This window comes from Pundamilia nyererei, unplaced genomic scaffold, assembly GCF_000239375.1.
Source record: "Pundamilia nyererei isolate P.nyererei 1_Seehausen unplaced genomic scaffold, PunNye1.0 scaffold00347, whole genome shotgun sequence".
Taxonomy (NCBI): Eukaryota; Metazoa; Chordata; class Actinopteri; order Cichliformes; family Cichlidae; genus Pundamilia; species Pundamilia nyererei.
The window spans coordinates 210,934-224,318 of NW_005187748.1; the positions used below are offsets into that span (position 1 = coordinate 210,934).

The 13,385-nt window shown below is 42.5% G+C and overlaps 1 protein-coding gene across 2 annotated transcripts in view; it reads right to left on the reverse strand.

The window, feature by feature from the left end:
* The window catches only part of tpst1 (tyrosylprotein sulfotransferase 1), a 44,288-nt gene that overhangs the window by 24,586 nt on the left and 6,317 nt on the right, over window positions 1-13,385 (reverse strand). For both annotated transcript variants that reach the window (XM_005752174.1, XM_005752173.1), the window contains exon 2: window positions 3,536-4,566. In XM_005752174.1, the coding sequence (XP_005752231.1) occupies window positions 3,536-4,392 (857 nt within the window). In that variant the 5' untranslated portion in view covers window positions 4,393-4,566. The remainder of the gene's footprint in view (window positions 1-3,535; window positions 4,567-13,385) is intronic.

Here is a 13,385-nt window from a genome sequence, read left to right on the forward strand (position 1 = left end):
GTCATTTTTAATGATCGTTGAAAGCCCAGATCGTAATCGTGATTAAAATTCGATTAATTGAGCAGCCCTAACCCCTTGATTACCAAATTAGCAAGTTTGTCACTATATTTAGTGACTCATCATAACCCATTTGGTAACACTTTCTCTGAAAAGTAGCTGACAAAAAGTTAAAATGTAGCAGTCTTGCTCTCTCCGTCTGTTCTGTTCAATGACGGGAAGAACGAATCAGCAGCAACTGTAAATGAGGCATTTTCACATTTGCTTTGATTTCTTTCACTGACATGATTTTCTGCACCGTGATCATTACTCACTGGACAGACAGCATTGTAACTGAAATCTCGTGTTTGGATGATAAAAACAAATTTAGCAGGTAACAGACACCAACAGAAACAGTATCATTTGATTAAATCAATCATATTGTAAAGTGATGTAAACTCTGTAGATTCCTGCTACATCTTGGACTTTGTCCCTGATTCTGTTTGTTCCAAAGAAAAGGACAAAGCAGTGTCTCCACATTATCACCAGGGCTCTAATTCCTGTCCCCATTCATTAATGTTTGATGCTGAATCAATTTGTGAGGGGCTGATGTGCGCTCTAAATGGCTGCAGATCAGCAAACCCCAAAGAGGTCTTACCACACTCTTACCTGGTGCGGACATTTGATCTGTTCTGGCCTCTTTTTTTCTTTCTATTCAGGTTTTGTAGCTTCCTGTACCTGTATAATAAACAGGTTTAAGCACTCGGTGCTTGTTTAACTCAGATGTAACCACTGAGGAGAATTTTTCCACCGTCTGGACACAACTGAAAGTCGTTGAGAGACACAGGTACTTTGGCCTTTCTGAGGACCTCTGCCTTTGTCATTTAGTCATCAGAGTTGTACCAGTAGGGCTGAAGGACACTCGGGAGTCTCTGTTGTATCCAAGCCTGCGTCACAGCACGCATGAAAGCACCTGACATTAGTTTCACTGCTTGGTTTAAAGCACGAAGCCATCATGGTTTATTCTGTTTATAATGTAAGATGAAACCTAAATCCAGACGTTTAACTGTATCAATCTTTTTAAAAAGTTACAAATTAGTCTTCAGGGCTTTAATACATCTGTTAGTGTCTTTTCAATTTGAGATAGACGGGATAACTTTAACAAGACACTTGCACGTTTTTGCAAAAATAGAGCAGCTGCAGGAGAAATGTGGATATATTTAAACACCACATTAATATAATGGAACATAAACCTAGTTACGTGGATTTCCCTTCATCTTAATGACAGGGCAGTGACACTGACAAAAAAATTATAGTAGGCATTTTTGTTCTTCCAGCTTTGCTTCCTGGCTTCATTTGAACTTTACTAACACAGCATTTTTACAGCCTTACTGACCAAAGCACTTAAAAGCACACAGAGCTTCACACCCACTCACTGGCCCCAGGTCAGTCTCCTGCTTATGTAGTGTGGACTCCTTGGTAAAGTAAATGGTGAAGGTGTTTATATAGAGCTCTAACCTCATTGAGTAATAATCAATTTATCCATTCAGATGCACGCACACACACACACACACACACACACACACACACACACACACACACACACACACACACACACACACACACACACACACACACCCCCCCCACCAGTGGGTGACCTGATCAGCCCACTGTGCCACAGCAGCCCTTCAGACAAAGACTTGTACTGACACACGTGTTTAAACCATCTCAGATCTGGATAAAGAATCCCAGTGCTCTAAAAGCACTGGTTGAGGGCAGAGGAAAAACTGCCCTCCAACGGAAAGAACTTTCAGTGTGAAATAACTGTATACACGGAAAATATTAGATGTATTATGTGTATTTAGAATATGAATTATTTTGAATGCAGTCAGCGTTTTGTCCACAAATGGAAATGAGCTGCAGGCCTGACCCACCTGATCCTATCCAATTCAAAACTGGGCATAACTGAACTTTACTGACCTCTCGCCTACATGTTCACCGTTCCTTAAAACTAATATTGTTTATTGTAAATGTAAAACCTAAAAGAAAGAAGACGGCCGGTTACCAATTTCCATTTGGCAGGAAAGAACTCGGCCCTCGCATCTTACGACAGAGGAAGTTGGATGTCTTCACAGAAGATTACAGTAAAGATGGGCAGTTACTGCTCAATAGACGCAAAGCATTTTAAACAGAAACTTGGAAGTGTTCTCATAGAGGGATAATAACAAAATGCGGCCTAAATATCTCCTGGAGAATAGGGAGTGTTTTCTACCATGTGGCAGGAAGACCGTGGTAGCAAAGGGGGTTGGGGGTAATATGAAGCAGACAGAGAAAAGTTTCCTCAAAAACTTCCAGAGGCCAGCCTCCCATAGCAGAGTATTCAAAACAACTCTGACACCAGGCAGGGCCATTAGGCAAACGTGCTCACAGTGCAGCAATGCAGACATCGTCTCATATGTTTCAAGTCACTAATGATGAGTCTCACTGTGTGCAGCTGCAGGATGTTTCATCTGTAGTGAAATATAACAGTGGAACAGGGAGGATACGTTTCAAGGCCCTGTTTTTAACACCATCAAGAACTCAGATTAAATAGAACATGACATTTCACTTCACACATTGCTCACCAACAAGTCCTTTTACCTTAAGGTTAATAGTCAATCCATACATTCTCTCCCTCAAGGCTAAGTAGTTGAAAGCCCAGTCGACATGGGCGCTCCCAAGCGCATTTCTATTGCAGTGGGAATGTGATATACGACAAGCCTGGCTCACCAAGTGGAGCTTGTGGGCCAGACACGATTTACAGCTTCTTGCATCACCAAACATTTAGCTTCAGAGCTTCAGCAATGCAGCTGTAGAAAGAAGGTTGTGTAGAAACTGTAGCTACATACATGGATAAAAGGGGGAAACGGCTTTGATAAACTACATTCCAACAGGGTTAAATGTCCAAAACGTCAACGATCCTCAGAGCAGCGAGCTGGAAATGAATCATAACATAACACAGATGGATGATGATTCAGCGTGCGCTGTGCTAGTAACAGCTACAGAGCACTGGAAGCAGCTCAACTACCCCAAAATGCGTCTTCAGCATAAGACACACAGACACCCATTTTACTCATTAGTGCACTCAGTCCTAACACAACAGACACACAAGTGAAGAAAGGAGGCGTTTGAGTTTGAGCAAACTGCACGAAGAGGAGATTTTCCCGAAAAGGCGTCGTATAGAGCTGTGCTGTAATGAAAGAGCTTACCCTGCATGTTAACAAAACGGTCGCCTGCAGACACAAACAAAAGGGATCAAAGACACATCAGCCAATGATGTGTCACTCCGACATTTTAGTGTAGTTACTGTAACTGTAGCCAAAGTTGAGCTACAACTGATCACATTTGCCATGAAACATTCACAGTTTTTCTCCCAAAAGTCTATAGTTTAAGAATTTTTACAAAACAACAAAAGAAAAACAACGTTAGATTGACATTATCCAGACCAGACGTTTCCTTTCAAAGTAAAAGCACAGAACACAGGGCTGGGAAAGGAAAATTGTAGGAATGCATTACTTACTTGGAGAGGGACACTCCTCCAGCTTTCCCTATGAGCTCCTCGTGGTGGAGAACGGCATCATTCCAGGGAATATCAAGGAACTTCAGCAGTGTCCTCATCCATTTTTCAGGATGCAGCACCAATTGTTCATAGTGCACAGGCAGGCATTTGTCTTCAGCGTCCAGGCACTGAGTGTACATCGTCTCTATGGCCCGGTTCCACTTGGTCAGGCAGTCCCTGTAGCTCCCCAAGTCAAACCCAGCAATGGTCACCTTTCGCGAGATCATGGAATGGACCGAAGCCCGACCGTCTCTAATCATGAGCACAAACTTGGCACGGGGAAATATTTTGGCCAGGTAGGAAAGAGATTTCAGTGCAAATGGGTCCTTGTTGCACAGAAAGTTGGCGGGCTCACCGTGCTTGACGATTATTTCCAGCAGGAAGGCCTGCATGGCGGCGTCCAGCACCTCGTCAGTCACGCCAGCCTCGTCCAGGCGCATCTTCTCCCGACCCGAGCGGCTCCACATCTGTTTCATGGCCAGGATGCGTGGGATGACGCGAGTTTCCTCACCACAGCGGACCTCGGGGTGGGCGTCCAGCATAGCTCGCATTAGTGTGGTCCCGCTACGGGGTACGCCACCGATGAAAATGAGCGGCATGTCTTTGCTGTAAATGAACGGCATGCTGAGGTTCTGGCCTGTCCGTAAGGTGGTCCGCATGCTGCCTCCCAGCCCAGACAAAGGCAGGATTCCTCCTGGCTGGCTGTACTCCTCGATGCGATGGTGACACTCCATTGCATGGCGGCCTAAGTAGAAAACTGTGACCGAGCTGATGACCAGACAGGCCACCAGCAAGTTCTGTTTCAGCTTGCCAATCATGCTGGGGCCACAGAAGGGAGAGGACAAGATAACCACAGGGGCGATTTTTGGGTATGGGGTAAAGGAAGTAGAGGGCCAGTAAGGTTCCCACCCTTTATGTTTGTTTACTGGGAACCGGGCATGGATCGAGCTCCCTGGTGCACAGCAGGTGTCTGGTCTCCAGCTCCATGAGCCCTGCATGGTGGAGAGAAGAGACACATTGAGATCTGATCACACCACAGGAAACACTGATACGACAGAACTGAAAAGAATCATTTGTGTCCAGATTCGCCTCGTTCTCGAGTTATCGCATTTACAAATTTGGGGTCGATGTCCTGCCGACCAGCAGGGTGAAGCAAACTAAACGAGCTCTGCCTGTTTTTTGCAACACTCTAGTGGACCTTAAAGTGTTGCAAGTCAAAGTTTGTTGAAAGAAATAACAAGTTGCTAATAACAGACTAAGAATACACAACAACAAATGTGTCCAAGCTGCATCCCAGCTTTGAATTTCTGGCGGCACATATTTCATCTGCGACATTTATCTGTCAACCTCTAATTATGATATGGGCAGCCACTCATGCTAATTCTGCAGAAAGGACAATGTGTGCATGCATTCAGTGAATACACACATCCTGCTCATACATACTGCAGTGGGCAGGCTGGCAGTTTTTGACAAGTGAAAGCTGCAGGCTGAATACAGCATATTTGCTGGAGCGTTTTCTCTGTGCTGGCAGAACAGCCACAGTCGGCCGTACTGGAAGAGGAAGATGTTAGGGTTCAGGCAATCCACAGCAGGCAGGGGCAAAGTGAATCCTCACTTTCAAACCACATATTCAGTCTTGTTAACAATACCAGTAGACTGTCTAAATAAAATGATCTTCGGTCTTTAAAGCCATTTGCATCCAAGGTATCTGGACTTTTGGCCTCAGGAACCTTTTGTCTGGAAACATCAACGTCAAACCCGTACAGGAGCTTTGAGCACTTAGGCCTCAGCTACACTCTGCTGCTGACACAGGGAGAGACAGCACTGAGTAGTCATTCCTGTTATGGTTCTTTGAAGTCTGCTTGAGGTTCATTGCTAGGTGCACATGTGCGGTTGGTGCATTGCAGAGCAGCAATGATTCATCAATTAACTGACGTTTTGTTTAATCCATGTAACCGTGAGTGTTACAGCAGAAACAGATTGAGGAGCATGCATGTGAATAAAACTACGGCAACCATAAACTCACGCGGCCCACAGCTTTCTCCACAAAGACACTGATAACACAGCAGCAGCAGTGAAGATGATGCTATCATAGTTTAGCATTGAATGTGAAACGTCCAAAACACCCACACTTCTACTGTAATCACCATCAAAACCTTTATTCCTAGGAAAAAGCTCATGCAGGTCCTTCATGAATCATCATGTGCAAACTCATGTGAACTTTCTGCCATTTGTTTTACACAGCAGTAAATCCATAGCACAGCTGTTCCAATGAAAGCATACATACACAGCTGAACTGCTAACTTAGTCTGACCAGGCAGCTTGCTGAAGGCTGACAGCAGCTATTTTACTTTATATGCCAGTGTCACCTGCGATAAGCAGAGAGTGAATCTAAATGGGGGCATGGAGTCTTAATTCAAGGCTTTAGTAGATTATTTTGCAGATTTAAACGAATATAAAATATATTAAACTGCAGTAACAAATAACATGCATATAAAAAGCTCATTCTTTTTTGTGGGCCAATAAAAGCACACGTGCCAGTAAGCCACTGACCAGAGGCTGTTAGGCTGGGCACTGAATTATTATTAACACTAATTATTAATATCTACACAATCAGAACATGAAACGAAATGTTGCAACAAAGCACAGGCCAAACCTCAGATCTGCGCTGGGAGAATACTGACTGGTCTCTCTCCATTGCCGTCATCACATGCTCTTTTAAAGGCACACAGACACACACTCACCCATAAACTACCACTATCTTTGTGTGCATCTGCGCACATACAGATGAACACACACCTCATCCAGGAGATACAATACTGAATGCCTTTGTCTCCTAATGCAATAAAACCTTAACTGAAGCAAAAACTCTGCATCAGAGATTTTTATCTATGTATTCATATTACGTTCACTGAAACATCCTGTGGCTGCTCCAGTTTTGTCTAACGCCAAAGAAGATTCAGGTTGCCATTAAATTTTTTGATCAATGCTCTTTAGCACCGAGCCTCATACCTGTATTAACTATTCAGTCTGTTTACATAGATTCCACCTCATATGAGCACGATGGTTAGCTGCCTATGACAGCATCAGTCCACAGCAGTGGAACAGCGGGGACTGCGACACCAGCACAGGACAGGCAGAACCCAATGCAGCCAACTCCACATTTGCATCATCATCAGTGCCATTTGGATGCATCATCGTCTGGAACACCAGACACAACATCATCATCATCTTCTTTCTCTAATTGATTAGTGGTTTCATTCCTCCCAAAGCCAACTGCAGACTGGGATGTGATGACGTTGTGGATGACGGTATTAAAACGTCTCTCGTTTCCCCGTTTATTTTGTGCCGTTGCAAAATACACCGTTTACTGCAATATTTTTTTAATTGCTTTACATGACGGTTTCCAATAGTCACCATGGCAACACAGAAGAACCAGCCAAAGGAAATTGAGGAGCGTTTTTCTAAACGTGGGGTTAGCTGAGAAGCATGGACGCGGTTTGGTTATGAAATTAGTGCTGAAGCTATCGATTAATCTATCAATTATTCCATCGATTAATCGGATAAGAAATACTTTTGTCTTATTAATGAGCAATGATAAATATTCAGAATAGAAAAAAATACGCCCCCTTCAAAATTAACTGTAAAATAAATATGAAATCTAAACTGAGGCCTTAAAAAAAAAAGCATGTTTACTCTGTCTTGCTGGAAAGCTTTATGAGTCATTGTGCGCGTTTGGCTGTGTGTTTAAGTGTGCAGGTCAATGAGTGAGTTTCTGCCTGTAAGCCTATAAAGGAGCATGTGAGCATAGCAGCATACTGAAGTTTTCCCTGTGCTTTGATGCAAAGTTTGTGCTGCTGAAAACAAGACATTATGATGGAGCAGACGTTCATTAATACCAACAAGAATTCACCGCCTAACCTAAAATCCCTCTCGTCAGTTTAATTTTTAGATTTTTAACGCGATTTAATTAACAATGTTTGATATTATTTCCCTTTCAGTCTGAAAAATATTATGAAAACTTCAAAATAAATATGGTCTAGTGCATGCCATGCCCCCCTTTAGACCCACCCCTGGTAAGTTAACAGTTAATCTGCATATTTTAACACAACTTCTGGAGACTTCCTGCAGATTTTTATCTATATAAAGCAAACAGTGGTGGATGGAGCAGGTACAAACAAAGTTCGCTTTCCTTCATGTCAAAGTTTGTTGGTGCTTTGATGAAGGACCTCGGTTGCGGTTTCCCAGTAAAGCTTTAAATGTTGATTACAGGAACAGTGCTGCTGATTTGGACACTAGAAACACTTTCTTTCACTTTACCCGAGGTCACGGTCCTGGTACCGGCTCTGCCGGGCTTTGTGGGCTTAATGTCGTCAAACCTTTTATTCACGCGCTGCTCTTAAATACGTTTGTCTTGCAGATCTGTTTTAAGTTGCAAATGAGTTTAAGAACGTCAAGTAAAAGAAAGCTCAAAATAAACCACAGAGTCAAACGTTAGAACAGGGTTTTCCCCACAGCACGCATACAGACTCAGAGACAATTTTGTGCAATGGTCAAAACCCCAACTCCGGGTATACGATGCCCACCCAGCCAGTCTCACTTATGTTACGAGCGTCGGGCCAAAGTTACGCTGCAACAGCAGATATGCGAACGACCCGAGCAAACGCATCCCTGTATGAGCTTAACGGTGCAGTTCATCCAAGACTGGAGACACTGCAGTCAAACTATTTTCCGGTCCACTGCTCTCCAGGGCTGAAGTCAGTTTCATAGTGGCATAACTGTCCGATACAAATCCTCATTCAAACAAGGTGAGGTTGTAGCTTTTCTTTGATATCCCACTACGTTCACATGTGAAATCTTTACTTGGGGAGAAGATTGAACCCAGACTAAAGCTGACTGCTTGTGGTCAACATTTCCTCAGAGCATTACGCCAGCTCAATGCAACTAACATTGCGTCATTTTCAAACTGCCAACTCTCTGAGGCGAGCAAACTGGAGGTTTACACAGAAAGAAAAAGGACATTGATAAACAACATCTTTTAAATATCAGAGCAATCCCAGTAGCTTACACACACCCAAAAAACTAAATAAATACAAAATTAAAAATTATATATCAATGAGCTTGTAAAGGACCACTTCACCATCGTGTGCAAGTCATCTGGAATCTATTTAATAATTGTTACAAAATTACTTAAATTCAAAAAAATCTATTATCAAGTTAGGGTACGAGTCAAACCGAGCAGGTGGACGTGGAAAAAGGTGATAAATAAGCTCAGCTGTGAAAACAACATACATTAGGTTCATATATTCTAAAGCAGGTGACTCTGCCGACAGGTACTCATAACTACCCACACAATCTCACATCTGTGTGCTCAGTGATTCAGTGTTAAAGGTCAGGGGGAAGTCACAAAGCATCGTAGGTGGCCAACACCTTTGAAGACTGCTGCAACTGCACTTAAAGGAAAATGTCTCCTACTGATCGTCACTGGCATTTCAACATTACCAATCTGTGTAGGTTGTACTGAGATTTCTCCTTACGAAAAACTCTAAATCATCGCATTAATTCATTTGAGGTTACATAAATTTAAATTGGCATTTTAAATTGACAGAGCGGCACAGAGAGAGAAGCAGCTGAAAGTTGGTTTAAACAACTGATAACAATCAGACCAGAAAAGTTTCACAAGAGCTGAAAGGAAGTAAGGGTGAGAAATGGAGAAGCGTTAAAGACGTGGAAGGTGAGAAAAACAATAAATGAGTCCTCACGGTACCGCTAATAAAACGGCTACACTGAGTGAGTTCTGAATTATTTAATGAACCAAAACTGTACACCTGACTTCTACTATGTGATGATTTATGGTCATTGTCATTATCCAGAAACAAAAACATCTTATTTTCTGCATAGTTTAAGCACTAAAACTAACGTTAGGATGAGCTCGAAAATATTACCGTAGTCGTTTCACTGAGACGATGATGAGATGAAGATGCAGATAATTACCGTATTTTTTTGGACCATAAGGCGCATTAAGCGACAAAGTCAGAGAAGTCAAACTTTACTCAACTCATTCTTCTTGCTTCCTCCACTTCTGTACCATTGATTCATTAATGCTGTATTCTATCACAGCTGCTCTATTCCCATGTTGTTGCAGTATATTAATGACTAACCTCGTACTGTGGATGGATTATCTCAGTTGTTCTCCTGACTGAAGCTTGGGCCGTTTACAGCATCCTGCCATGCGACTATTTGTCTCTAACCACCAGAATCCCTCACTGTGTTTGTGTAATGCTAACATAGCTGTGCCGCTAGCAATCACGTAGCACATCATTATATACCAGCTAGCCCAGCTTCAGTAACCCTACAAACGCCACTGCTGTTTAGTTTTCTGTCTACATTTATGTTGGAAGTGATAGCAGAGCTGTACGTTTGAATTGTTTCAGAAATCTCTCAGTCAGAACATGCTATATCATGCTTAGGTAACTAGCAAAACTAGCGCGCTAACTTCCAGTAACTTCCTGCTAACTTCTAACTCCGTGAAATGTAATAAATTCTGTTTTCATGGATGCCTGGATGTTAAAATTAATTGTTACACCCGGTAAAGCAGCAAAGCTGATGATTTTATTAAAGATGAAAGAATTTAGACAGATTTTAACTCTCAGTGATGCTGCAGTGTTCGTTTGACTTTGGGACCTGAAAGTGACGGAGTTTAGGACCCAGATTACTCCGCGAGGCTCCTGACTACAGTAGCCGTAATGCTCTGACAATCCATCAAGCGGTGCGGCTTCGTAGCTTAGCAAAGTCGCACAAGAACATTTTTTGACATGTTTTGAGCGCCGTGTAGCACATAAAATCGGTTCGAGGTCAGTGAGCACAACCAGAATTCATACAAAAGGTACACTGACGATTTTTGAGAAAATTAAAGGATTTTAAGTGCGCCTTATAGTGCAGAAAATATGCTAATTTGTGGTAACCCTAGAAGCTGGGAACAACACCTACCTTTCCCTGCATGTCCCAGTGTTCTGGAACAATTCTGTTACCTGGCGTTCATGTGCATCTCCACGCGACATAAAGAAACCGCCCAGATTCATAAACCGCTCCGATAAGCCAACAAAAAAAAAACAAACAAAAAAAGTGCTTCATGAATACCACTCTGTTTAGCTTAAAGACACACTATCACACATCTTGTACATCTGCAGTCTCCCAAAGACAAAGCGAGAACTTTGTGATGATTTAGAGACGCTGCCAGCAGAAAGTATTATTTGGGTTTTCTCAAACTGTTCGTGCATGAAGCCATTACTCTGATTCTGAAGATGAAATCTAAGGATAGGTGTCCTTTGAAATGTAATGCCGTTTACACAATTAGCTCCAATTCAAAAAAGATAGTTTACATGAAACAGAAAGCAACTGTCTTTGTGGAATGGTCAAAACTCCCAAATGTATGTTATCTAGAAACAGGTCGCTGCAATAACCAAACCTGATAAGACACTTTAGTACTGATAAATACCTAATAAGGAACATGATTCTGATAAAGCCTCTGCTCTTTTACAGCAATTCAAAGCACTATCAAATAATTAAATTCTTTTAGAAGTCGCAGATTCTCATTTTGTGTATTTCTGTGTAGTGGGACTGCCTAACCTGTCATTACTGGGGAAGGCTAATAAACAACGAAGATTTACAGTGGCATTGCTGATAACAAACTGCAGTTGATATTCAGAGCAGAGTCCTGTTACACCTCACACCGGGCTCAGATGTGTTTGCACTAAATTAATTGAGGCTCTTCTCTCCTGTTGCTGATATGTAATCCCACTGGCAGGATATTTTTCCCATTGATTTGTTAGGGCGAGCAGCTGAGGCTAAGGCTTCTCTCAGTGGAGCAACAGTGAAACCAAACCACATGAAACACTTAATAATGATGGCATCTGCACCTCATGAAGTCCTGATGGGAGAGGTCTGTGATAGCGGTGAGAAAAAGTAAGTTGGAGGCGAAAGATCCTTTCATATGTCTGTCAAGTCTGATGTTAAAAGATAAGAAAAGCAGCCTTGTGAAACTTTGTTTTTCCTCCCATTAAATGTTCCTTGTCTCTCTCACTCTCCCTGGCAGAGAAACGGGAAAAATGAACTGATGTTAACAATCTGTCAAACACTCTCAAAGCTACACACATTCAACGTGCTGCCTCTGCTACCTTCTATGGGAGCACAGCACAAATAGAAGCTAGCTGGGCTGCACCACATCTACTAATACAAGCTTGCAAGCATGTATGGAGCGGCTGTAGTTCAGGATGCAGAGCAGGTCATATGCTACTCAGGAGGTTGGTGGTTCGATCCCTAGTTGCTCCAGTCTACGTGCCAAATATCCTTGAGGTTCTGTAGCTCTGCATGCTAACAGACAACACTGTGTCCTTGTTTACAGAGTCCAACAAGGACACGGTGTCACTTAACCTACCCGTGTTTACACTGTTGAAGAGAAACAACAGTAGTGAGTTTGGTCGTCAGGCTCTTACTGATAATGATTCATCCTTTCATTTCTGATCCGTGATCTGGTGCATTCCCAAACTTCCACACAACCGCATGCTCAATCACCAGGACCACAGCTTTTAACCTGCCCACAACCTCTGTAATAAATCAGATGTTCTGTACAAACCCAATGAATCTCTAGCTTAACCACATGACAGGGACCAGTGATGGGTTTCCGTTCACCCCGAGACAGGAAAGTCATGGTGGAGTTTGCCAAAAACCAAATAAGACCGTGCTAACCTCTGTATTACCTGCAGCCATTTCACAACAAAGAAACTAGGAATGAGGGTAAACAGTCTTCCTCTCCTCTTATATTTACAACCCTTGAGCTCCACTAAGCTCAAGTTCCACTGAGGAAGGGAGAGCAGTAGGTCTTTTGTTCTTAGCCAATAGATCGGCGTGCACCAAAACCACACCCCATGTCTACTTCTGACAAACGTCAAAAAGGCAAACCGTGGAAATAAGACCCAAGCAGCTCAGAGCAGAGTATCACAAAATCATCAGCTTTTTAGAACCAAACAGAAACTTTGACAGAGGACTCCCAATCAATGCTGTGTGAGGGTAATGTCACAGAAAGGCTTTGTGGGGCCTTGATGATCAACCAAGTTGAATGGCTGATCCAGCTTGTTAACTGACATATAGCACTTTTTAAATACAGTCGTCCCTCGTTTATCGCGGGAGTTACATTCTAAAAACAAACCGCGACAGGTGAAAGGCGCGAAGTAGCCAACTTTATTTTTTTATTTTTTTACAACTGTTATAGATGTTTTAAGAAACCCCTCACTACACACTTTATACTCTTTTCTCAGACAGGCATGAACATTTACACACTTGTTTAAACTCTCAAAGTTCAAACCTTCGTAGAAAAATAAGTTCAGTATCATAGAATGAAGCCAAAGATCAAACCCTGTTTTCAGCTCCAGAACATGGGAATAGAGCAGCTGCCCGAGAATTCAACATTAATGAATCAATAATGAATCAATGGTACGGAAGTAGAGGAATAAATGAGTAAAGTTTGACTTATTTGAATGTTTTCATTTAATGTGCCTTATAATCTGGAAAATACGGTAACTTCTACCTTCCTTTGGCATGTCCAGAAGCTTTTTGTGTGATGGTTAGCACCTTCCTCTGCCTTTTGGGAGCTACTGCAGGAGCCTTTGACGGTGCAAAATCTTTCATCGGCATTGTTGTGTTTGTTACTTACTTACAAACATAACGTACAGCACTTCAGAGTCACACTGCTAGGATCGGAGATTTGTGTAAATTTGACAAGCTGAACACACTCTGTACTGGACAGGAGACA